The sequence below is a fragment of the Varanus komodoensis genome, unplaced genomic scaffold (genome assembly GCF_004798865.1).
Source record: "Varanus komodoensis strain SLA01 unplaced genomic scaffold, ASM479886v1 scaffold23, whole genome shotgun sequence".
NCBI classification, from domain to species: Eukaryota; Metazoa; Chordata; class Lepidosauria; order Squamata; family Varanidae; genus Varanus; species Varanus komodoensis.
The window spans coordinates 18,583,407-18,610,052 of NW_025335627.1; the positions used below are offsets into that span (position 1 = coordinate 18,583,407).

The 26,646-nt window shown below is 42.7% G+C and overlaps 1 protein-coding gene across 3 annotated transcripts in view; it reads right to left on the reverse strand.

Moving 5' to 3' along the window:
• The window catches only part of COL4A1 (collagen type IV alpha 1 chain), a 197,252-nt gene that overhangs the window by 56,558 nt on the left and 114,048 nt on the right, over positions 1–26,646 (reverse strand). For all 3 annotated transcript variants that reach the window (XR_006414881.1, XM_044431656.1, XM_044431657.1), the window contains exons 24-34: positions 25,163–25,233; positions 23,361–23,552; positions 20,226–20,394; positions 19,506–19,598; positions 19,289–19,393; positions 15,633–15,730; positions 11,978–12,128; positions 11,517–11,630; positions 10,644–10,811; positions 8,018–8,107; positions 4,498–4,650 (exon numbers count right to left, since the gene is read on the reverse strand). Coding sequence is in view for 2 of the 3 variants with exons in the window: in XM_044431656.1 (XP_044287591.1) it covers positions 4,498–4,650; positions 8,018–8,107; positions 10,644–10,811; positions 11,517–11,630; positions 11,978–12,128; positions 15,633–15,730; positions 19,289–19,393; positions 19,506–19,598; positions 20,226–20,394; positions 23,361–23,552; positions 25,163–25,233 (1,404 nt within the window). In the remaining variant the exon portion in view is untranslated. The remainder of the gene's footprint in view (positions 1–4,497; positions 4,651–8,017; positions 8,108–10,643; positions 10,812–11,516; positions 11,631–11,977; positions 12,129–15,632; positions 15,731–19,288; positions 19,394–19,505; positions 19,599–20,225; positions 20,395–23,360; positions 23,553–25,162; positions 25,234–26,646) is intronic.

Sequence of the window (26,646 nt, forward strand, 5' to 3'; positions counted from 1 at the left end):
GGCAAGTGGTGGGACGTACTCCTCCAAGCACCTTGTCCACATCATCGAGCCGGAATAACTGAAATTCATCCAATAATTCTGGACCAGACGGCGGCATTGGCGTCTCCCTTAAAACCTCTGTATCAATAGTGGAATCCAGCTCGTGACGAATCTGAGCGATTTTCTCCCTGAAATGCCTGGCAAAGTCGTCACAGCGGGCCTTTGAGGGTGGAACCAGGTCTTCTTTCGGACCTGGACAAACCAGGCCCTGCACCACTCGAAAAAGCTCAGCCGGACGGCATTGTGAGGAGGCAATGTAAGTGGAAAAAAATCTCTTTTTCGCTGCCCTCACCGCCACAGCATAGGCCCGATAGTGGGCTCTCAAGTGTGTTCGGTCAGATTCATCACGTGATTTCCTCCACCTACGCTCTAGCCGTCTCCCAACCTGCTTCATTGCCCTCAATTCAGGAGTATACCAAGGGGAAGAGCGGGCTCTGCCCGGTGGGAGAGGGCACTTAGGAGCGATCGTGTCTACAGCCCTGGTCATCTCCCTGTTCCACAGTTCGACCAGAGCCTCGACAGGAGCACCCGTCTTGTCAGCCGGAAACTCCCCCAGGGCCTTCAGGAATCCTTCTGGATCCATCCAGCTCCGGGGGCAGACCCACACAATCGGGTCCGCACCCTTACAGAGGGAGAGGTCGCTCTCAAGCAGAAATCTCACCAGGAAGTGATCTGACCATGACAGGGGAGTCTAACATAAATTCCTCACCCTCAGACCACCCTCTTCCTGCCCCGTCGAGAAAACCAGGTCCAGAGTGTGTCCACATTCATGGGTCGGGCCGATGACATGTTGAGACAGCCCCATGGCCGTCATAGAGGCCATGAAGTCCTGAGCCGCCCCGGTCAGATCAGTCTCGGCATGGAGATTGAAGTCCCCCAGGACCAACATCCTGGGGGTCCTCAACACCAGGTCCGAGACAGTCTCCGTCAGCTCAGGTAGGGAGACTGTTGGGCAGAAGGGTGCACGGTACACCAACAGAATCCCCAATCTGTCTCGGTCGCCCAACACCAAGTAGAGACACTCCAGCCCTGGCCTCGAAGGGACAGGAAGTCCCGTGAGAGAGATGGAGGCTCGGTAAACTAAAGCGACCCCCCTCCCCTCCCCTCTGGGCGCGAACAGTGCTGAACCAGATACCCAGGCGGGCATAGTTGGGAGAGAGCCACATCCCCCCCCTCTCCCGCCCAGGTCTCCATTATGCAAGCCAGGTCGGCCCCCTCATCCACAATCAAGTCATGGATGAGGGAAGATTTGTTATTGACCGACCTGGCATTAAGCAACAGCACCGTCAGGCCCGAGGGGCGGCTGACAAGACTCCCTGGTACCCTCTGGCTGGGAGCAAAACCAGAAGTAGGGACAGGTGTCAACCATCTGTCCCTCCTTCTTCTATGCGGACACGTTAAGCTCCCACCGCTGTTACGTCCATTACCCAAGACTACCCCAATGGCAGCGCCTGTGCGCTCCCCAGGAAGCGCAAGCGGCAACATGGCCAGGAACGACTCCATAAAATAACTTAAAATACCATAAAATTATAAAAACAGTTAAAAACTTACAATGACACGCAGCGCAGCAGGAAGGCTAAATATCACACAGCCAAACAAAGCCCCCTGGCCAGCCCAGCCCCCTGCTCGGCCCCCGCTCGGCCCCCCAAACGGCGGCGACCACCGCCCTTCGGCTGCCGGCCCCAGCTGCCGCCAGTGCTTTTCAGGGCGCAGGGCTTCCTCCGACGCTCGCCGTGCCCGGACATGCCTCTCACGCGTGCAGGGCGTGGCGGCCAGTCAGGTGGTGGAGTCGGGGTGCGGGCGTTCGCTGCCGCTGCCGTGTGTGCAGGTGTCTCTTCTGCCGGCGCTCTTCCCCCGGCCGCCACTGGCGCTTTTCAGGGTGCAGGGCTTCCTCCGATGCTCGCTGCGCCTGGACACGCCTCCCACGTGTGCAGAGCATGGCAGCCAGTCAGGTGGTGCAGTCGGGGCGTGGGCGTTCGCTGCTGCTGCCGTGCACGCAGGTGTCTCTTGTGCCGGCGCTCTTCCCCCGGCCGCCAGCGCTTTTCAGGGTGCAGGGCTTCCTCCGATGCTCGCCGTGCCCGGACACGCCTCTCACGCGTGCAGAGCATGGCAGCCAGTCAGGTGGTGCAGTCGGGGCATGGGCGTTCGCTGCCGCTGCCGTGCACGCAGGTGTCTCTTGTGCCGGCGCTCTTCCCCCGGCCGCCAGCGCTTTTCAGGGCGCAGGGCTTCCTCCGACGCTCGCCGTGCCCGGACACGCCTCTCACGCGTGCAGGGCGTGGCGGCCAGTCAGGTGGTGGAGTCCAGGCACGGGCGTTCGCTGCCGCTGCCGTGCGTGCAGGTGTCTCTTCTTAAATCTTAAAAGATGATGCAGTAAAAGTGCTTCATTCAATATGCCAGCAAATTTGGAAAACTCAACAGCGGCCACAGAATTAGAAAAGGTCAGTTTACATTCTGATCCCAAAGAAGGACAATGCCAAAGAATGTTCAAACTACCGCACCATTGCACTCATTTCACATGCTAGCAAAGTTATGCTCACAATCCTACAAGCTAGGCTCCAGCAGTATGTGGACCGAGAACTACCAGAAGTACAGCCAGGATTCCGAAGAGGCAGATGAACTAGAGATCAAATTGCCAACATAGGCTGGATCAAGGAGAAAGCTCGGGAGTTCCAGAAAAACATCTACGTCTGCTTCATTGACTATGCTAAAGCCTTTGTTTGTGTGGATCACAACAAATTGTGGCAAGTTCTTAAAGAGATGGGAGTACCAGACCATCTTATTTGTCTCTTGAGAAACCTATATGCGGGTCAAGAGGCAGCAGTGAGAACTGGATACAGAACCACTGATTGGTTCAAAATTGAGAAAGGAGTTCGGCAAGGCTGTATAGCGTTGCCCTGCCTATTTAACTTATATGCAGAGCACATAATGAGATAGGTGGGGCTGGATGAGTCACCTGTTGGAATTAAGATTGCTGGGAGGAATATCAACAACCTCAGATATGCAGATGATACCACTCTCATGGCAGAAAGTGAAGAGGAACTAAAAAGCCTCTTGAGGTGGGTGAAGGAAGAGAGTGCAAAAGTTGGCTTGAAACTCAACATTACGAAAACTAAGATTATGGCATCCGGTCCTCTCACTTCCTGGCATATAGATGGGGAAGAAATGGAGGTAGTGACAGATTTTATTTTCCTGGGCTCCAGGATCACCGCAGACGGGAACTGCAGCCAAGAAATTAAAAGACGCTTGCTCCTGGGGAAGAAAGCTATGGCAAATCTAGACGGCATACTGAAAAGCGGAGACATCACCCTGTCAACAAAAGTGTGTATAGTCAAGGTGATGGTTTTCTCAGCTGCAATGTATGGCTGTGAAAGCTGGACCATAAGGAAGGCTGAGCACCAAAGCATTTAGGCCTTTGAATTGTGGTGCTGGAGGAGACTCCTATGAGTCCCTTGGACTGCAAGGTGATTAAACCACTCAGTCCTAGAGGAGATCAACCCTGACTGCTCTTTAGAAGGCCAGATCCTGAAATGAAACTCAAATACTTTGGCCGCCTAATGAGAAGGAAGGACTCCCTGGAGAAGAACCTAATGCTGGGAACAATAGATGGCAAAAAAGAAGGGGACAGCACAGGATGAGGTGGCTAGATGGAGTCACTGAAGCAGTTGGTGTGAGCTTAAGTGGATTCCAGGGGATGGAGAAGGACAGGAAGGCCTGGAGGAATGTTGTTCATGGGGTCGCAATGGGTCAGACACGAGTTCGCGACTAACAACAACAACAACAACAACAAAACTGGTACTTTTATTGTAATGGCCACCCAGGGAGTGTGATGCTAATGGATGGCTTCCAAACAAATAAAATAAATTAATTAATAAAAATAATATGTTGGGCAATATATGTTTGTGTGGGGAATTCAAGATCTGAATTCCCCACAAAGTAAGCAGCTATATTTTTCCCGTATTTAAATGGGTCTGGATCTGGCTTGAAGGTTGTCACTCTAACAGGCAGATGTGTCTTTCTTCCTCCAAATTCTCCTTCCAGCAAGTGGCAACCTGTTATCATCATAAAAGGTGGAAAAATGACTAGACTTGGAGGACTTGGCAGGCTCTGCCTGCCTCCATGCATCCACAGCTTGTGATGTTGATTCTAAACATTCTCAGAAGCATCATTCCAAGCTCAGACCTCTTCCATTTTGTCAAAGTATGGGGGATGGGGTTGCTGACAAGGAAGGTGGGGCATGTTGGTAGGGTATTCATGTTTTCTTTTTTAAATATTCTACAGGAATTTGCATAATAAAGATGCTTTTCAAGGCAGGCCAAGTGCCGGGGGCAGGGTTAAAACAGAGTTCTGTTAGGTGCATGAACATGCCAAAAATAACTGCTGCTTTGGCTTAGATGAGAACATAATCAAAACACAAAAGAAATTATATACAATGTGCACATGTTGGTAAATTTTACAAACCTTTATTTCCTTGCTCTCCCTTTTGGCCTTTCATGTTCTCCATGTCTACATGCTCCATTGATCCTGGCTCTCCTGGTAGACCTGTTTCACCCTTTTCACCTTTTAAACCAGGTTCACCTCTAATTCCTGCTACTCCAGGAAGGCCTGAGTAACCTGCAACAAGCATGCTACACTGGTCACCAGAAGTCCAGGATAAGGTTTGAATGGAAGGGATAAGAATAACATTCTCAAATTCTCCAAAGAAACATAATTAGAAAAATGCATTTAAAAATACTTTCCTTAATTCAATTTGACTTTATTTAAGCATATTGCTAGAGTAAGTTTCTGATAGGCTATAAGTCAGTCATGTATTTTATTAAGTTCAAGGATTTTCAGAAAACCTAAAATGCTCAAATTATCAATACAAAAAAACCAACAAAAATGACAGACAATATACACTTATTTGATTGTCCCAGTGTGATATTTCTTGTAGATTTTTAAAAGCATTTACTTGAAACCCCAACTTGGGAGTGCTCCGTGACTCAAAACTCTCATTGGAGCCTCAGGTGGATTTGATGGCCAGGAGTACCTTTTTCCAGCTATGGCAAATACAGCAACTGCAGCCTTATCTGAATAGGCAGGCCTGATTATGGTTACTCATGTGCTGTTATCATCCTGCCTGGAGTACTGTAATGTGCTCCACATAGCCCTTCAAGACAGTCCAGAGACTTCAGCTGGTCCAAAATAGGGCTGTGTGTCTGGTGTTGGATGTCAGTTCATGTGCCCACATAACACCTATTCTATACAAATTACATTGGCTGCCAGTTGAAGCCTGTACCCAATTTAAAGTGCTTGTTTTAACATACAAAGCCCTAAATGGCTTGGGGGATCCAGTTACTTGAAGGACTGCCTTTTTCAGTATATTCCTATCCACCTGTTGAGAACTGAGAATGAGGTCCTTCTGAGAGAGCCGTCCCCAAAATAGGCAAAAGGGATGGCACTTAGAAGAAGGGCCTTCTTGGTGGTTGTCTCCAACTTTTGGAATGGGCTTCCTGAAGAGGTCTGCCTACTTTCATTTTGGTGCCAGGCAAAAACCATCCTCTTTCACAGATTTTATGGAACCTGAATTCAAAACCTGATTACAAGTGCTCACACTGCTTCAACAGATTTCCTCCCCTTTTCCCCCTGTAGTTACATAGTTTGCTGTATATTGCTAGCCACTTAGAGAGTCCTGTCAGCCCACTGAGCAGCATATTCATGTGTAAATCAATCAATCAATCAATCAATCAATCAGTAAATAAAACCTCAGGATCAATTTTAGAGTTGAAAAGGATCATGAATCTGCCTGGTCTCTGTTTAAATTCCTCCAGTACAAGAGAGTCTCAAGAAAGTATGCTCTCTGTTAAGAAGTTTTGCTTAATGTGTCTGCTTTCTTTACAATTTTTACCCATTCAGTCAAGTCTTGCGCTTTGGAGAAACAAAGAACAAACATGTGCCATCTTCTGCATGACAGCTTTTCAGATATCTGAAGACAGCCATGGTGTTTTTGTCTTTGTCTCTGAGCTAAACATAACCAGTGCTTTTGACCATTCCTCATGGTTTGGTTCCCAGACCATTGATCATAATGATTGTCCTCTTCTTGCCCTAGTCTGTCAGTTCTTAAATGTGGTACCCAGAAGCACTTTGTCAAGGTCCCTGCATTTGACTAATCTTCAAATGATTATGATGTAAGCTGCCTTGAGCCCTTTGTAGGAAAAAGGCAGGATATAAATCGATTAAATAAATAAATAAATACTTGAATCTTGATTATTTACTATTGTGTTATCTGCCTCTCCCAGCTTTGTGTTATCTTCAAATGCGAAATATTTTTCTCATTTAGTGCAGTTGTCTCACAACTAATATTGTATTACTATCTCACATAGTAGCATTTGTTAACAAGAATATCAAATGTTGACATTTTACTACAAACATGATACATTACCTCTATGGCATACCCATGATCTACTAATCTAGTAATACTATGGAAAAAAGGGAGATAACGTTTTCCTGTCCTGACTTATTTTTGATACATCCATGTGGCTCCTAATATCAAACCTTTATTTTCTAGATGCACAAAGACTGACTAATCTGCTCTAGAATGCTGCCAGAAACACAGATCTTGGTAGTAAACAATATACCCTAAGCAGTCTCTTCCATGTTATCCAAACAAAGCCTCAGCAGGCAGGCAAATTTTGACATGCTCTTTTGGTCCTTGGATGGAGATGGCTCTTTTCCTCTTCACTAAGCTCTGCTCTACTCAGTTCTTCAGATTTTCCCAGCATAAATTCACATTGCTCTCTGTGTCACCTGCACATGTAATTTCAGCTCCACCTTTAGCACTTATAAAGTATATCACTGCACTAGCCAATCACTTTTTTGTTTTTGGGTTTGTTTGTTTTGGGTGCATCTCTTGGGCTCCTGTACTACCACAACTAATTGGCTGATTGTTCCAGCATTATTCTCTTTCCTCTCTCATTGTTACAGCTGGCAAGCGGTTTCCTGGCTCTCTACCCTAAGACTCCTCTAGAAGCCCAGATCACAGTAGCCAGTCCAATGCTGAAGCAAACAACAAGAGAAAATCAAAGAGCCCCTAAGGATGAGTAGCTTTTGCAAACGGAGAGAGCATGAGTAATTGAGACAGAAAGGCAGAGGGCCCTGCTTGAGGTGAGTGAAAGCTGCTAGTGGGCCTTGGACCTTGCCACAGAGAAACAGTATAGTCTTCCCCTCCAAACTGTATTATCTCAGCATCCCAATGTAGTTATTCTCAGCACATGTTAGATCAGATTCAAAACACCCACTGTATGGCAGGGTGTTTCCACAGTTCACATTGAAGTATCCACCATCCACCTCCTGTCCAATATTTCATAAACAGAGCTGTCCACATTTCTCAATTTCCTTGGAGAGGAAGCAGCTGCTGAATACTTAAGTGTGAATTATAGAAGCACCTGCCTTTATCATGAGTGCTATGGATCCAATCCAGCATGCACTGAGGGCAGTTGTGGCCAGGAGCTGAAGAGCCACAGTGGGCAAGGAGGGACTATACAGTCCTCCAGTTGAGCTGCTCTGGATACATACTATCTACACACTGCTGGAAGCAGGACTGCATTCAGGCTGTAACAGTGTTAATGATGTGGTTTTAATGAAAGGCCAGAATCAACACAATGCTGGAGAGCAATTTGTTTCCATTTAAAAAGAGCAGCAAGAGTCCCTTTAATCAGTTAGAAAGGCCGAGGAAGAAATCTTAATTCTTTCCCTCCACATCATTGTACTGGTATACATTTCCTCTGTAACAAGGAAAATAGCAGCTGCAGGGGCAATTTATCATGGAGAAATTATGCAAGGAAATGGTTAGCTCCTCCTCCTGCAACATTACAGTTCTAATCCAATTCAGTTCCCCTTCCCATCTTTTGGGGAAAAAAAAAGAGAGAGTTCCAACTATGGCTCTCTAATGTTCCAGATAAACAACTTGGCTTTAGGGTAAATTAATGCAAATGATTCTTACCTTTTTCACCTGGACTACCAGGAGATCCAATAGGGCCAGGAGGCCCCTGGATTCCAGGGGTTCCCATCACTCCCATTTCTCCTTTGATTCCTAAAACCAAATTGGAACAATTTTTTACATTATTTTATTACTGTAATTAATTTATGAAGTATATAACATCATACTGTACTTAACAGGCATTTGGCAATATATGATAAAACATTAAAACTATGTAATATCCAAGAAATAAGACCATACAATAAAATTTATGAGTGAGATTACAATTAAAGAGCAGGAAAGCCTGACTAGACATAAAGCAGAAGATGTCAATCTCGCCTCTCTCAGAAGGGAGTCCCATAGATGAAGTGCTGCTGTCAAAAAAGCACAGACATGAGCGCATAATGCACATGCATAATGCAGCCCATGTACACTTCTGTCAAGTACACTCTTGGTGAGAGTCCAGTGGCTTCATTTTATAGTAGCTGCACTTTCCAAACACTTTTCAAGGACAGCTCTCCACAAGGCATGAACTACAATGGTTTAAACAAGAAGTGATTACAGCAGGTAACTGCTATGATCAGATCTTCCTTTCCTTAGAAAGTGTACTTGTTGGGAGCCAGGTTTCTCCCCTTCTCTCTTCCAAAGTAACAGACCATTCTTTGGAAACATCTCTTTACAGTGGTGCCTCATACTTCAAACTTAATTCATTTCAGGAGGCCATTTGAACTCTGAATCGTTTGACGTCTGAAGCAATTTCTCCCATTAGAAACAATGGAAAGTGAATTAATCCATTCCCTAAACAATACCCACTTTGGTAAATTTAAACAGCAAATACGGCCTCCTGAAATGAATTAAGTTCGAGGTTATATGATATGATCAAAAAATATGATGAATGATTAAATTAAAAAATATATTACAATAAAAGACACATTGCCATTAATTCCATTCAAAATACTCCCCCTCGCTTCAAATACACTTATCCCAGCACTGTCCTGGCTGCCTCAATATCTTGAAACGATTCCAGATAAACCCATTCAAGTCGAGATGAATCAATTCAAGGTGAATAGATTCAAGTCAAGACAAATCAAATCAACACAAATCAATTCAAGTCAAGACAAATCAATTCAAGACCAATTGATTCGGGACACTGAGGCTTTTTTTCCGACTTGGGCACACAACTGATGACATTTTCACTGCGACTGCATTTTTTTCACTTCGCTTGCAGTTTGAACCTAAAAGCATCAATTGAACTGCAGAGTGATTTTATCTCAACTAAAACATTCAAACTCTGGATCATTCAAAGTCAGAGTTGTTCAAACTATGAGGCAACACTGTATTTCCAATGCACCTCCAGCAAACTATAGCTAGCAAAGAAAGAGACTCTGAACATGCACATGGTTCACTGAACCCAAACTAGAAACTATTTTCAAGAACCTTCCATTTCATTAACCTTGAGTGTCGCTCCTCTGGAGGTGGGCAAGTTTCCTAGCTATACACAGACCCTCTATTTCAGTCAGCTCTTCTCTCCTGACTTCGTATCATGGGGTCAAGGATTGGACCAGGCTCCTTTGGCTCCAGTGGCTCTTCCAATGTCCCCTCCCAGCTCTTGCAGACCTTGATAGTTCTCGGGGCCTGTCTGAACACTTGGAGATAGTGGCCTTGAGGGCCTTCCACCTCTGCCATCTTTATGTCTGAAAGCCTAATTTCCCAGGCCTCATCTTCTGCATCCAAAAGTCTGTGTCACCCTATCCCTGAAACATGTGCTGAGAACAACTGCCTTTCTCATTCTCAAAAGGACCAGACAGGGACAAGCAAAGTACCTCCTGTCCATTGCTGCTACCTGGCCTACAGGAACAATCATCCAAACAAAAAACACAGAATAATAATGAGGGTACCAGGCAGACTTCCTTTGAGAGAGCAATCTAGAAGGGCTGAAGGGCTACCATCAAAACAAGAGAGACTTATTGCTACCCTTGGAGCTTCAGAATGAAAGAGCACTTGGAGAAGGTTTCGATGGATGACCTTAAAGTTGTTGATTTACAGCCTTACAGTTCTCTTACTAGAGAGGCCTCTATGTGCCCTTCCTTGTTGCCATCCCAATGTAATACACAAATCAAAGTATTTCCTGTGACTATTTTGCAGAAAGTTTACACATACCCATATAGACATGCAAGGCATACTTGTTTGCAGAATGAAAATTTTTTTGAACAGTTGCTTAACTCTTAGGTTTATCATTTTTACTTTTTGATGCATTTTACTGTTCCATGGGAATCAGCAAGTTCTACAGAATGTGCTGTTGTGCAATGCATCTTGCTACCTCTGCTTTGTGGATCCAACTTCAGACAGCAGCTAGCACTGCTGATATCTACAAAACACAGTTATGTTTAACTGGAATTCTTGCCTCTGAAACCCTCCTCTTCTTGGATGCCAGTAATCATCTGAGCTTGGATGGTGTTCTTATCACACTGTATGACATCCTTGCTTGGTTAAGAAGATATTAATATAGCAACATTTAATGGTTGGTAGGCGTGTTGTGAGCAGAGCCAGCTAGAGCTGAGGGTCAGACTAGACGGCTCGGGAGGCCCTTTCTGACTCGTTCTATTTCTATGTTTGAATATTTCTAATTACTAAAAGGGAAAACACATACCTGGAACACCTGGCTGCCCTTCTCGTCCTTGTGGGCCAGGTGGGCCAGGCAATCCTTGCAGCCCTGGCAGCCCATGCAATCCTTGGCTACCTTTGTCTCCTTTTGGCCCAGGCGCATGTTCTCCAGGAATTCCTGGGTAGCCTTTTTCTCCTTTTATTCCTGGAACTCCTGGATTGAGAAAATCATCATACAAAATAGCTCTTGAAAACAATATGTTCAGTATGGCACATGACCTATTTACTATCACTCCTGGAAAAATGGGAAGAGAAACTAATTTTTGGAGTGATTGTTCAACCTTAACAATGTTAGATTACTTATTAATGAAATAAATGCTTTAGTTGCAACAAACAAATCCTTGAGCTACAACAATTTTGCAACAACAATAACACTTTAAATGTTAACAATAATGAAAGAAAGCTATGGTAAAGAAATAATAATGAAAGAATGTATGGTTAGACAGAAACAAATCTGGTTTTCCCTAGCAAGGGGACATAGGATTGTACCTTACTCTTCTCTCCCTCTGCGCCCACCCCTCATTTTAAGAAGGTTTTTAGGAAGTTTAAAGGAAAGAAATATTAAGGCTGAAATCCTAAACATACTTACCTAAGTGTATATTCCCTTCAGTTAATGAGACTTACTTCTTAGTAGGCATATATAGGAGTGCATAGTAAATATTCTAATCATGCTGCAGCTTTGTGTTATGCTCAACTTCCTAATGAAAGTCAGAAACTTAAATAGCTTTATAGTTTCTCAAACAAACAAACAAAGGAATAGTGCAAACTAACGCAATTGGTTTCAATGTATGTTAGAAATTCCACATCTTATTTGCAAATATAAATGGTGATGGAAATAAATCCTAAATGAGCAGTTTACCTATTGGTCCCTGAGGCCCAGATTGTCCTGGAGGGCCAGGAGGGCCAGGAGGACCTATTCCTGGTATCCCAGGGGAACCCTGTAGACCTGGTAATCCAGGAGGGCCAGGATCACCTGCATGAAAAAATGAACAACAGTGAGAGTAAGCCCCAGTTAAAAGCCCCAGTGGCACTGTTCTCTGAGCAAAGGTTCAGAGAATTGGCTCAAACATATTATTTCCTTTCTCACATTTTGAAAATCAAGGAAAACAAAAGGCATGATGATACTATACTGGAGTGGCTTCTCATGAAAAGAGAAGAAGAAGACTAAAGAAAGAAAAACAAGAATCACTAATTAAGAGTCTTGTGGGAATTACGTGAGGAATCATGTTATCTTTGACTCCAACTCTTACCCCATATGGAGTTTTACACAGGAAAAAAAATGTTGCAACATAATTTTAGCCAATAAGGCAAAAAGCTAACCTTGGAGTCCTGGCTGGCCAGCTACACCTGGAAATCCTTTTTCTCCTGGTATACCAGGCAAGCCTTGATCGCCTTTTGCTCCAGAAAGACCATCTCGTCCCTTGGGGCCAGGAAAACCTTTAGGGCCTGGAAGGCCTAGTCCAGGTTCACCCTTAACATATGTGAATAATAAAACAACATTAAAAGAAAAACATCACCCCCCCCAACAGGTGGGCTTAAAATTACACTCAGTTGAAAAACTAATAAAATGTGAATATATCCAGTAGAGTATAACATAAAAACAGGGTGTCAGCTTCAAATAATTGGATAAACTAGGTGTAATGGAATAGTAATGAATGACATTGTATCAGAATGAAGCTGCCAGCAGCCAATGTTGGCAAATGATTTTGTGAAGGAATTGAAGAATAAATTGGATAGGGCCTGGGGACACGAGAATCCACAGGAATCAGAGATCGGGAGAAAAGTTAGGAGACTCAGTAGAAACAGAATGAGCAAAAACTAAGGACAGAGAGACAAAAAAACAATGACCAGGTTTGGACAATATGATAAAGATCATTAATTAATTAAACCATGATGAGCTGCAGCACCTGTAGACTCCAGATTGGAACTGCAACCCTCACTTTGGACAGTGCTGAGAATGGGGTGCTATGAGACACATTACCAACATATAAAAAAGGGAACTTGCAATTCTAAAGAAGGGGGAGGGGAAGAAGACACAAATTCATATGCTACAAATATATTCAAATTTAAAAATCATTATTGTAATTTAGGTAAACGAATGATACAAATTATCACTGTGGACAGTATTAGTTGGGTTCATACCTAACAAGCAATTACATGTTTTTTTGCATGGACAAGCCTCATCAGACTCAGCATGAAAACTCTCCTCCCATATGCCATTTTCTTCCACTCAGTCCTCTCAGCAACATCTCAGGAAGCACTGCAGGGAGGAAGGAGTTCCCCACTGCAACAGCTGTAAGTTTAGCTTTCTGCAACTGTTGAGCAGCCTCTGCTGCATGAGCAGGGGCCCTGAAAACAGCACTGAAGACAAGCAGGGGGTCAGGCATCCTCCCCTCCTGCTGCAAGCAGACTGCAGGCATTCCCTACCTGGCCCCTACAAAGCTCAGGAATGCCTCTCTGGCAAGCCACAGCAAGAATGTGGGGACAGCCCATACCTTACTGCTGCTGCTCAGCTGCTTCTTGCCATGCACTAGCTCATTCACATGCATGAGGAGTTTTGCTCTGGCACATGCAAAGAGGCAAAGGGGATTGGTTGAGCAGTGCTGTTCACTGCCCCTGTGGTGGGCTCCCAAGGAACGGCACTCTGTCTTGTGCAAAGGGGCAGCATGGAGGGATGTGCTACAGTATGTAGCCCCCAAGCAGGAACAACTGCTGCTGCTCAGCTGCTTCTTGCCCGGCTGTTCACATGAGACAGCAGCAAGGGCAAATCCACTGCAGCATGAAGCTCCCAGCTGGGCACCACATCCCAGTGGAGTCTGGCCACTCTGGCTCATGCAAGAGCAGTGGCAGGGGAATCAACTGAGTGGCAATGCTCTTCTGCCAACACTGACCAGCTGACTGCCTACTCCTGCCCCAAACATCTCCAGTGGGAATGCCTCTGTCTGTTGTACCAAATGGCAGCTGTCAGTGGCACTCTCTGGTTAGCCACTTGGCAAGAGCAGCAAGAGGCCACTCTTGGCAAGTGGCTTTATAGCTTTGACCTCTGGATCATGACGAATTGTGTGTTCTGGTCTGGATGGCACAACATGCAATTGCGGTACAGAGAATCCATAGAATTGACTATTAGTTCTGTCTGTGGTTTCTAAAAACAAAATATATAATGCTGAAATATCACAATAGGGTTTGGAAGGCACAACAGAAGTAAAAAAAAACAACCACCATTGGTAGTTGTGTCATTTGAACCCATCCACCATGGGTCCACCCTCAGAAGGCAAATGTAATGGGAAGACACAGGTACTTCTGCCCATCAGCAGCAGAATCAGGTCTTAGCATGTGAGGGAAAACCAGGAAAGAAGCTGGTGATGGTAAAGGAGCAGCTCCTGCCAACTCCATGGTGAGGGAATGGGAGAGGGAAGAAATACAAGCAATTTCTATTGTTATAACAGACAGAAGCTTGTGGGTAAATGAAGGGGGAAGGTAGCATAAACATTTTCAAATAATCCTACATTCAGTAGAATGAGTATGAGATTTAGCTGATTGATGTTATTGTTGTATCTTTTATCCAACTTCAGCTCCAGAAGACTGGGCACTCTGTAGCTCTCCTTCGCCTTCTTTGCCCTCTCATCCTTCCTTCCCACTCCCAAGAAAAACTGAGGCACTCCTTCCTTTTCTTTTCCTTCCTTCTGCTCCATGCACTCTATATGCTTCTGTCCACTACAGTTATTTCTCTCCTACTTGCCATGTTGGTCTGTGGATCAGCATTATTTTCAGGTAGCTCAAACTGCTGGAACCTGGCAGGGGAAGATGAAGATAGGAGAGAAGAGTCCTGCTCCTGGAATACACTGTGTTCTCTACGCTCATCATAGCCCATAGAAATCTAAACATTTTCTATTACTATCTCTCAGCAGTAAGAGATAGAATCTAGAATTTCAGAATTTTCCTGGACAAATGGGGGAAAACAAAGAAACAAGCAAACAAATGCAAGCCAAACAAGACTAAAAATAAAGGGCAATCTGGGGCTAAAGAGGACACTGGCTAGCCTAGCTATGAAGCAGTGATTTGAAATAATTATGTGTAAGACAAGATCATGGTAAAAGGAATGAAACAGAACTGAGAAAAGACATCTAGAGCAGGGGGACAAGGGATAAACCTTATCAAGGGAAAGGAGAGATTTGCAGATAGATATAGAAGCTGAATTCCATACATTAGTTTGAATTAATAAGCAAAAACAAGAAAATTTTCAAAAATGCACATATTTGAATATATTTATTAAATATGATTCATATGTTCCATTTTATGGGAAAGTAACCATTTGCTTTAATATTTACATGTGTTTATACCACTCAATTCTGCCAAATTAATACTTGAAGATATTGGTCAAGTGCAATATTTTTCAATAGAAGGAAAAGCTGAAAAATAGGATATGGAAATCTTATGTGAAATTAGAACCAGAAATATTGTTGCAGTCTTCTGTAACCATATAATGATGCTGAGTTGCTGAACTAGGGATGAAGTAGGCATTCATTTGGTTAATATTTTAAAGTGAACCTAAGTTTACTTCCTAAACCAATATATGGCCTCAGCATGTTCTTACAAAATTATTATAATAATAAAATAAAATGTTAGGAGAAAATGTATATAAAATTCATATTATAGAAAAAGTGTGTACGACATGTATGTTAGAAGAAATATATATGCAACTTTTATATGTGTGTGTGTGTGTGTGTGTGTGTGTGTGTGTGTGTGTAAAGTCCTTTTCACCCACCATAAGCTTGTGCAAAACTGGGACAAAAAAAATTTAAGATTGGAAAAAAAAGAAACTGACAGAAACCAACATGGATTCTGACAGAAACCAAAAATCACAGAAATTCACTAACAGAAACCAAAATGTATACATCCCTCATCTGACCCATCCTTATTATTAGCACCAGTAACTGTTAATTATTAGAAGAAAGTCCAAACTACTAGGGATTACCTTTTGACCTTGTAATCCTGGTATACCTGGTGGCCCTTGGAAACCCAGATCTCCTTTCTTCCCAGTTATGCCTGGTGTGCCTGGCTCACCTGGGAAACCTACAAAATCAAAGACATTATAATGTAAGGTAATGCCAATGTTCTTTTTGCAGGAAACACCTAGCTTTAAGATAACATTTAAGATTTTAGCTGCTCATAGCAAATGTGAAAACTATTTCTTATCTAAAAGAGTACCTAGTGACCTATTAACTTGCCTATTCTTTAAAATCTTCTTCCAAGACTCTTTCTCCATGTTTGAAGATCATTTTCAGAGAAGAGCATTCCTTCAGCAGTGCTGCAATGCCCAACCCATTATGGAATATCCTTCACAAATAGGATATTTGTTTTTTTTTAAATTCTGTCTTATTTCTGGGTTTTCCATTTGCTTTAGTTGTACAGCATCTTGAACTATGGCAAGATGGAGGACTATCTAAATGGGTTTTCAGTGGGACAAAACAAACTTAATTAACACATTCATACACCCTCACACTGACAGATGAAAAAGGAGAGAGGGAGATGTGAAGCCTGCCTATTTTCCTGTTGTAATGAATTGTATTTTCTAATGTTTCTCTTTTAAATCATGAATGGCGAACTATCAACTCCCAGGCCAGATATGACTCATGGAAGTTCCCCATTTGACCTTGTATCTTCTCCCTAGATATCCTCCCTTTTTCAGCAGAGAGAAGCTCTCATCTCTGCTAGCTCCTGATCTGGACATTTTCTCTGACTTTGAGAGGGAGCAGGGCCAGGGAAAGAAACTGCTGAATGATTCAGAGGTGTTCTGAAGAGGCATTCTCTGCTTGCCTCAGAGCTGCTTCCTGCAACCCTGTAAACTGTGTCCTACTGCCCCACAGATTACTTCTGAATAGACATGCAGAGGGTTTCACTTGCTTAGAAAGCCAATAGCATTTTGGTCCAACCTGCTCTGCCTTCAGCCCTGGAGACAAATGGAATGCACCTCCCCACTCCCATAAGAGTGCTGCCAGGTTGGAATTTGGACTTTGGACCAAAAAGATTCCTTACTCCTATTTTACATAATCAATCAATCAATCAAACATTTCATAGTGGGCATTGCAGGTGCTTCAGGACTACTAATGCAGTCCAAAACAGCATTTGCACCTTTTGCAGGCACATCACATTGTTGACTCATATTCAGCTTGTGATCTACAACAACTGCAAGACCCTTCTCACTTGCAGTATTGTTAAGCTAAGATTTATTTATTTATTTATTTATTTATATCCTGCCTTTTTCCTACAAAGGGCTCAAGGCAGCTTACATCATCTCTCCTCCTCCATCTTATCCCCACAACAACAACCCTGTGAGGTAGTTTGGGCTGAGAGTCTGTGACTGGCCCAAAGTCACTCAGTTGGCTCCATGGCTGAGCGGGGACTACAACCCAGATCGTCTGAGTCCCAGTCCCATGCTCTTAACCACTACACCACACTGACTCTCGATCCCCCATCTTGGAGCAATGCATTTGGTTTCCTCTTCCTAGGTGCAGAATTTGACATTTGCCCCAACTGAATTTCATTCTGTTGTTTTCAGCCCAGCATTCCAACCTATCAAAATCACCTTGAAACTTTTTTCTGTCTTCCATGGGGTTCGCAATCACACCCAATTTTGTGTCATCTGCAAATCTGTTTTCTGTTCCCTGAACTTCCCCAATCCAAATCATTCATAAAAATTGAAGAGCATGGGCCCGGGACTAAACTCTGCTGTACCACACTTATTACCTCTCTCCAGTCTGAGAATGTGCCATTGATGAGCACTCTTTGAGTTTGATTCTGCAGTAAATTGTGGATCTACCTGACAGTTGTCCCATCTAGTCCACTTTTAGCTAGTTTGCTAATCAGGATGTTGTGAGGCACTTTGTCAAAAGCTTTGCAGAAGTCAAGATAGATTATGTTCATAGAATTCCCACAGTCCACCAGGAAGGTTACCCAATTAAAAAATGAAATCAGATTAGTCCGGTAGGATTTGTTCTTGAGAAATCTATGTTGGCTTCTAGTAATCACTACATTGTTTTCAAGGTGTTTGCAGACTGTTCTATAATCTGCTCCAGAATTTTTCGAGGGATTGATGTCAGACTGGTCTGTTGTTCCCAAATTCTTTTTCCCCCCTTTCTTTAAGACGGGGATGACATTAGATCTTCTCCAGTCATCTGGCAGTTCCCCTGTCATCCATAATTTCTCTAAGAACTTTCTGACTTAGACAAGTAATTACAGGAGTATGATAAAGCAAAGCTGTAGAAATTGGGTGTATGGCTGAAAATGTAGTTGTAGCACAGGGAAGGCAGGATTGTGTGCTATTGCCTGTTTTCTGTCTCTGAGCACAAATATTAATGTGTTTTGAACCAAAATATGGGGTTCTGGCTTGTTGGCTTAAATTGGTCCTTCTGCCTTCTATAGCAGACCCAGCAGCACTCAAAGGAGAGGGAGTACAGATTTAAGGTGACCCTCAGTTGAATGCCCTGTAATGGCCCTAACCCTATTTCAGTCTTCAGAAGGATTAAGGTGAGCAATGGTAGGGGCATAAGCAGTAGTATTCCATTCTGTACAGAAGAGTTTTTCCTTTGATTTTCCAGTGTCATGCTGGAACCCTACAATGGGAGCATTGCAGGAAATCCAAACAGCGGCTGCCTGGCACTGTTTGGAGTTAGGGTTTTAAGAGAGAAGGACAAGGCAGGGCAGATAACAGTGGCAACATAGTGGCTACTGGTGTCACTTAAATGGCCCTAGGCTGTGACACACAGATACTGGGCCTAAATAGCAAAGTCATTAATTTCAGCCTAATGTGACTACTTCCCCTCACCTAGGATTTATCAGCAGAAATCTTGTTAGCTGACAAAGGAGAGCAGAAGATAGCAAGACTCCTCTATTTTCCTAAGGGGTAAGTCATATTTGCTATTGCTTCTGTGAACTATCTCAAATTTTACTTTCAAAAGAGGAAGGAGAGCTATGCATATTAAATACAAATAAAATTAAAGCTACTTTGTTGAGCAAAGTACTGAAAACTACTTTGTTTTCTCTCCTCCTGCTAACATGTTTAAGGAGAAAGATATAATCTTAACTGTGAAGGTGTTTTCCTTACTAACAAAACCATTCTATATGTGAATTGAGTAATGGTGAGCAAAACTGCACTTCCTGCTTCTGGAGATAAACTATTTATTGTGCATTTTGGTCACCATGAATAAGAGAGAAAAGCAGCAAGCTAAAAGCCAAGTGGCCTTTATACACCAAAGCATATTTGGATAGCTTTGAGGGATGGAAATTCAGAGGCAAAACACAGCTCATGCTCCATGGGAACATCAGGCAAGCCTTCTCCATGTTGATAAAAGTGGTAACATGAGTGGAAAGCCTAGAATTTCTTTCTGTGGGTTCTGTGGGTGAGGAGTGATGGCAGTAATTTGCTTTTGTGTAGTACTCATGTGACAAAATGAGAATACTGGGATATCAAATCACATTGCTTAGGCCCATTTTAAAGAATATAATGGGGTCTTCTTTCCTAGTCCCCTTACTTACATATGACAAGCTTTCCCAGATGTAAAGCATTCTCTGTCTAGGCTCTCATCAAATGGCCAGTCATGTTTTACTATAAATAACATTATAATATTATACCTGGAGGCCCTGGAGGGCCAGGAAGGCCTATTCCTGGTAGTCCTGTTAGACCTTTTTCACCTGGCAGGCCAGGTCTTCCTGGGATCCCAGGATCTCCCTTTTCACCTGTATAGTTACATATAAAATGAGGCAAGCTTAGTCCTTATGCAAACAAATGATTTTGGTGGGATGTTTTGAATAATTAAGAGCACTTCCCACATTAAAAGGAAAAAAGTACCTTGGATGCCTGGAAATCCAGGAGTTCCAGGAATACCATCAGGTCCTGGGGGACCAGGCAGAGCAATGGCATGCCCAGCTTCACCTTTGGGTCCTTGTGATAAAAGACAAAAATACAGCACCTTAAGCAATACTCATTAAAGGCACTCATTTCTGTTAAGAATGAATAACACATCTTCTGACACTTTACTCCCATATATTTAATTGATGACACAGGAATACTCTTGTCTGCGTGCCATCCTATGTATGTTTGGAGAGAAATGCATCCTACCACTTCCACTTGCGCAGAGCCACCCTTTGTCTGCAGTCCTATACATGCTTCCCTGGGATCAAGCCACATTGAACTCAATAGGAATTACTTGAGGGTAAACAGGCATAGGATTGCAATGTAAGATGGTAATCTTAATGGATCAGAACTAACTTCTGATCTGTTAATGAATAAGACAGCATGCTAAGGCTGCAATCCTACATGCACTTCCTAGAGAGTAAGCCCCATCAAATACAATAGGATTTCTTTCTGAACTAACAAGAACAGGATTAAATTTAGTACATAGCTTTTTTACATGATTATCATATTGCATGAATGAATTTGAACCCATTCTGATGTCATTTTTGTGATTGAATTTTAAATTTTGGATAGCTTTTCAATTGTAAAAATTGTCTTCTGGGTATATAGTAAATATTTATACATTACAAAAATGATCATGATTAATAACGTTACCTGGAAGTCCTGGTGTGCCAGGGTTTCCTGAAATACCTTCTTCCCCTTTATCACCAGGTGGTCCAGCAAGTCCAACTCCTGGAGGACCTGGAAGGCCTCTATCTCCAGGGGTTCCTGGAAAACCTCTTACTCCTGGGGGACCATGATCTCCTTTTAACCCCACCGTACCCTGATTTTAAGGAAATAAGGAATTATTACTTCAACATACACATCAAAAATACACATGTTTGGTTTCCAAAATTCTATTAATATCTTCCACTGACAGAGAACGACCCCTTTTGCTAAACAACAGAGAAGGGTCTCAGCCACACTGGACTCCTAATATGATAGTTTACCTAGTAGTTTTCCAGGTGGCCCTTTTCGTACCTTACACTATAAACTCATCTTATTTTTGGTGTGACCATATGAATTTTTGACTAAGTCTCAAATGGAAGGTTGTGGTCCATGTGGGAACCAGGTTGACAATTCAGGTTTCTACCACAGCTTCTTGTGTTGTCTGAACCTAGCAAAGCTGGCTTGTTGGGATGGTTAACAGACATGAGTTCTGGATGGTTTGTTAACCACCCCCACAAGCCCTCCTTGCTGGGTTCAGACAATGTAAGAAGTTGCATCTGGTGATGGTAATTAGTAAATTGGGGTAGCATTCAACTGGCATGCACAGGTTAATTAACAAGCCACTGTAGTTTCTTAAGTACCACCAAGTTGTCTATGAGTTAACCAAACCTTATGAGTTAACCAAGCATTGCTTACTTCCCATTCCTACAATGGGTGGATGAATAGCCTTTATCAGTTGGAACCATACTTTTAATGAGTTTACACATGGAATAAACTAGGCAAATTAATCACATATATTACAAAGAAGCAAATACATTTGTGTCAGTGGTAAGAGATGGATTGTGGAATGGGGTGAAGTCCAGCCAGGGACAAATGCTCCAATCTCTTCACCATCTAGATATTAAATATTATTTGTAGTGATGCTCCATTTGCACTAAAAATCTGGTAATGGAATTAATACTGTAGCACAATATTATCTAAATATGTTAATTATATCATTGAATAGAACTTAACTCAGCTGGAGGTCTTGCACAGAAGAAATGGAAGTGATTCTTAACTGAACTTGTAAATTTTACACTCTATTGGTGTAGAGGTATGGCTGCCAATTAATTAATTAATTAAACCATGGTTTGTTGTTACATGCAGTTTCACAAATAGGGTTTCACTGGTTGTAACAAATAGGGTGAAAATAGGGAGAGCCAGTGTGGTATAGTGGTTAAGAGTGCAGGACTGGGACTCAGGAGATGTGGGTTCTAGTCCCCACTTGGCCATGGAGCCAACTGGTTGAGTTTGGGCCGGTCACAGACTCTCAGCCCAACGAACCTCACAGGGTTGTTGTTCTTGTGGGAATAAGGTTGAGAGCAGCAGGTGGAGAATGACATAAGCTGCTTTGAGTTTGTTGTAAGAAAAAAGCAGGATATAAATCTAACAAATAAATCTAATATCAGTAATGCAATATCAAGAATATTACACAATTAGAATATGCCAGGTGCTTTGTGAAGCAATATTCAAGTTGTAAAACTTTAGTTCTTTTAGAACTCTTTACTGTCTTGCCCTGTTGCTGGATTTAATTTTGGTTTTGTCATGTCTTGCTGCAGTTTTTTTTAGTTCAACTTGTTTATCATTGTTTTTATTGTTGTCTTGTGTTTTATGTTGTTAATTTGTATACCACCCAGAGAAATTTGGTTATTTGGCAGTTTGAAACTGTAATCAATAAATAACAACAATGTGATAGTAGAAGTCTCTTCCTCATATTGTAGATGTGGTAAGCCCACGGACAAACCATTATATGCAGAAATGGTAATTCACAGTGGGCTGGATCCAGACTGGGGAGAACAGAAGTCCCCAGTGAGGCTTTCCTCCTCCTGCTGTGGCCCTGCCAATCACAGGTGGGGTGCCTCCCTCCTTCTAAGAACCAAACTCCAATGTGGGGATGCTCTCAGGGAACACATGCCAGTGGTGGAAGTTACCAAAGGAAAAGGGGGAGGGGCTGAAATACAAAAGCTGCCATCATAGGGTTGCTCAGAGCTCTGACTTTAGGAAAGGCTCTTCAACTTTTTAAAGTAAGAAATGTCAGGAAACCATCAAATGATTGGTGGTTGGGGAGAACAGAGTGAAGCCAGGAAAACAGCGTGTGACACTCCGGGGGTTATCAGCGTGTGACACTCCGGGGGTCAGAAAGGGACCTTAGCAGGGCTAGATGTGGCCTCCAAGCCTGAGGTATTCCACATCTGCAGGAAATCCTTCCCTGGGGACTACAAAGTGAGGGACAGGTTCATAAACTTAGGCAGGGGCACCTTACATGAGTGGGCTCTTTATACAGTGGAGCACACATTAATGGGGGGTGACACCTACCTCTCCTTCACCTTACCTTATTATATGCTATTGCTTCCAAGAACTTTCAAGCAGTTTTTCCCTAGCCCAATCCAATACCAAAAGTGCAGCAGGCAAGGAGAAAGTTGCTTAAAGCTGCAGAGCACAGCACAGCAAGATAAGATGAGGGAGAAGTTTCACTCCCTTCCTCCATATGCTCCACATTGTTTCTCCTGCTTTATGTATGAATGGGACAAACACATGATTATTAGGCATATGCTTAGCCTGCACTTCTGGTTTCATCCTTATTAGTTCTAAAGGTTCTGATGCTGCTAGAACACTGTTTCAGTAATTACTATGCTTTGAAGCAGGTACACAGCAGATCTGAATAGCATGCAGACACCCTTGTACAATTTGACTCTTTCTTGAAAAGACGATAAAATAAGTGCAGTGTATAATTTCCATTCTTGAGCTTATAACACAGGAAGAATCTGAACTCTGATTAATACCTGAACATGATGCAGGCACATCAAAAATCTATGGAAGTAATTAGCTGGCTAGAATATGACTTCCAAGTGAACATTATAAATTAGTCACATATACAAATACATGCCATGTGTCTTACTTTGAGGGGCATCCAAGTAAATGAGAATTGTATCATGGAATGTTGCCATCAGACATGCAGAAAAATGCACTACGGTTGTTTGACAAAATAATTTCCTTTAACAAAGTGGAAATTACTATGGATAAATGTAAACATATACATACCGATGCCCCTTTGGGACCTGGAGCACCTGGCAGACCATCCTTTCCTGGTCTTCCTTCTCTACCAGGAGTACCTGGAAGACCAGGGAAACCAGGATTTCCTTTATCACCTTTTAAGTTAGGGTCAAAGAAAACATCTCCAGGTTCTCCTTTTGCTCCTGGGCTTCCAATCAATCCAGAATCACCTGGGGTCCCCTGAAATTGCATTCAGGCAGAGCATCATTAAATAATTTATCAAATATAACTAAAATGTTAGTAAGAATAACTTCCCTGCAATAGCCTCTAGTTTGAGTGCTTTATATTCAAGTGAGAAATAAAGAATTGTCGATATTTTTAGTGATTTTTGTACCCATGGCTATGAACAAATGCTGAACTGTAAATTTCCAGTGATTTTCAAGGGGCTGGAGTGTCAATTTTTAGGGACAGACAGTGCATATTCAGTCAGTGCACATCTAATGGAACCAAGAATTTACTGAAATTTTAAAGGTCGTATGACACAATCCACCCTGTGATTATATCACTGCAGAACATGCAAGGGCTTATTTAACAATTCCTCCCTACCCACCCCCACACACACTCCCCACCACCACCACACGCAAAGCTCATTTACCGAGAAACCTAAATTTTCCAAGAGCAAGATGTTCAAAATGTGAGGGGAATTCCAAACAAGCATTTCTACATGTACACTCAGGTCACTTGACTTTGTTAACTGCCCAGAGAGCTTTTGGGCTATTGGGCAGCATAAAAATGAAATAAATAAAATATAGTATGAAAATGGTACCATTTGGCCTTCCAAAACATTTAAATAGGATCTAAGCTGAGGAATAAATGTATTTTTCTGACAGAATTGTTCAACACTGAAAACTTAACTACACAGAAATGCTCTCTTGCTTCTATAAATGTCTCAACTATGGTCAAAATGAATTAGACACCTAGGGAACCCTCTTAATGAAAGTGGGTAATTAATGGAAAGATACCCATGAAATTTGCTTTCTGGCAGCAAGGAAACTGCTCACAAAATACAAGGATCAGGTTTTAATAAATAAAAGAAATATGATTTTGCTTAAATATTATCTCTCTTTAATTTCTGCATTTCAGCATTTCAGCATGGTCATCATAACCGAAAAGACAAACATGGATTGGTCAATTATACGGCCTCTAGGCATAGTCTGAGGACCAACTGGATATTTTGGATTCCTAGATCTAATGACAGAGGCCACACTCCAAATTTAACTAATTCCCTTCTCTTGCAATTGCCATGGAAAGAACTGTGCCAGCTGCTCCCCATGGAACAAGGTAAAAGTGGTAGAACCTGTGGACAAGGTAGTGGGGAGAACTACTGAAGCTAGGATACAAGGTGCCCTGAAGCCACTCCAGCCTTCTTCCTTCCCCTTCTGAAACCCCCTGCTTACAAGGTTAAAGCAGCACATGTAGTGAAAATGCAGGATGTACTTTAACATTCAGAGTTGGTGCGTCCTGGATATGACTAGTTACCATTATAAGGAAAGCAGTCTTATCCTCACCAATACTGAAGTCTCCTATCATTCCTATCTGCTGGGCTCTTCCAAGCAGGATGGAAATGAAGAGGGATATGGCATCCCTTCCCCTCCTCTGCAGTAGCTTACAGTTAAAAATGGTAAATGTTGTGGGGAATGCGGACGAAAAATCTCTCCCTGTGCCCTTGGGAAGGGAAATCTGCTATATTTGCTGGCTCTGGGTCATCTAAGGATGGCTCTCAAATATATTTTACAGTATGTGATTTGCTGCTAAAAATGGGTGTGAAATGTTTTGGTTGGGTTACTTACTGCCATTCCAGGAATACCAGGAAATCCAGGTGCTCCCCTGTCACCTTTAGCACCAGGTAGTCCAGTAATACCTTTTAAGGAATACAAATGATGAAATTTAACTTACAGTTAAGCAGTTCTCTTAATACTTTTCATGGCATTTGTTCCTGTATAATTCCAAGGAGATTCATTACAATGTATCTTTCTTTTAAAAGACATAACTTATTTGCAGGAATAGCCTTCAAAAGTGTTTAAAGTCTAATAATGCTTTTTTAAACAACAACAGGAGTTTCTTTGAATGCTATACTTGAACTACCATGATGCAGTGCTTGGAGAGCAGCATCTGCTTCCCAGATTAAGAATGGATATAAAGATGTTTTGGTAATGTTGCAGCATTGGTGTGAGTGAAGAATCAGCCTCACTGATGTTCCCTACATTTTTAAAAAGTTTACATAACCATTTCAAAACTAGAAGAAAAGATAAAACAAAAATTAATGGTAATGAAACAGTGCAGAGATTCTGTGTGTTATTGTTATATGTGCTGTTAAGACATCTTTAACTTATACTGACCTCCAAAATGTCCTTCATGGATCACTTCATGGATCATTGCCTTGTTGTGGCAAAGGGGCTTGCATAGCTCAATGAAGCTATGAGCTATGCCGGGCAGGGCTACCCAAGATGGACAGGTCATAGCAGAGAGCTCTGACAAAACGTGATCCACTGGGGAAGGAAATGGTAACACACTCCAGTATCCTTGCCATGAAAACCCCATGGAAGTACCAAAAGGCAAAGAGATATGACGCCGGAAGATGAGCCCCTCAGGTTGGAAGGCGTCCAATATGCTACTGGGGAAGAGCAGAGGGCTAGTACTAGTAGCGCCACAAAGAATGAAGCGACTGGGTCAAATCTGAAAGGACACTCAGTTGCAGATGTATCTGGTGGTGAAAGGAGAGTCTGATGCTGTAAAGATCTATATTCCATAGGAACCTGGAATGTAAGATATATAAGGTAAGCTGGACGTGGTCAAACAAGAGATGACAAGACTGAACATCAACATCTTAGGAATCAGTGAACTAAAATGGACAGGAATGGGGGAATTTAATTCAGATGACCATCAGGTATACTACTGCGGGCAAGAATCCCTCAGAAGAAATGGAGTAGCCTTCATAGTCAATAAAAGAGTAGGAAAAGCAGTACTGGGATACAATCTCCAAAATGACAGAATGATCTCAGTTCAAATCGAAGGCAAACCATTCAACATCACAGAAGTCCAAGTCTATGCCCCAACCACTGGTGCTGAAGAGGCTGAAGTTGACCGGTTCTATGAAGGCCTACAACACCTTCTAGAATTAACACCAAAAAATGATGTCCTTATCATCATGGGGGATTGGAATGCTAAATAGGAAGCCAAAAGATCACTGGAATAACAGGCAAGTTTGGCCTTGGAGTACAGAATGAAGCAGGGCACAGGCTGGTAGAATTTTTTCAAGAGAATACGATGGTCA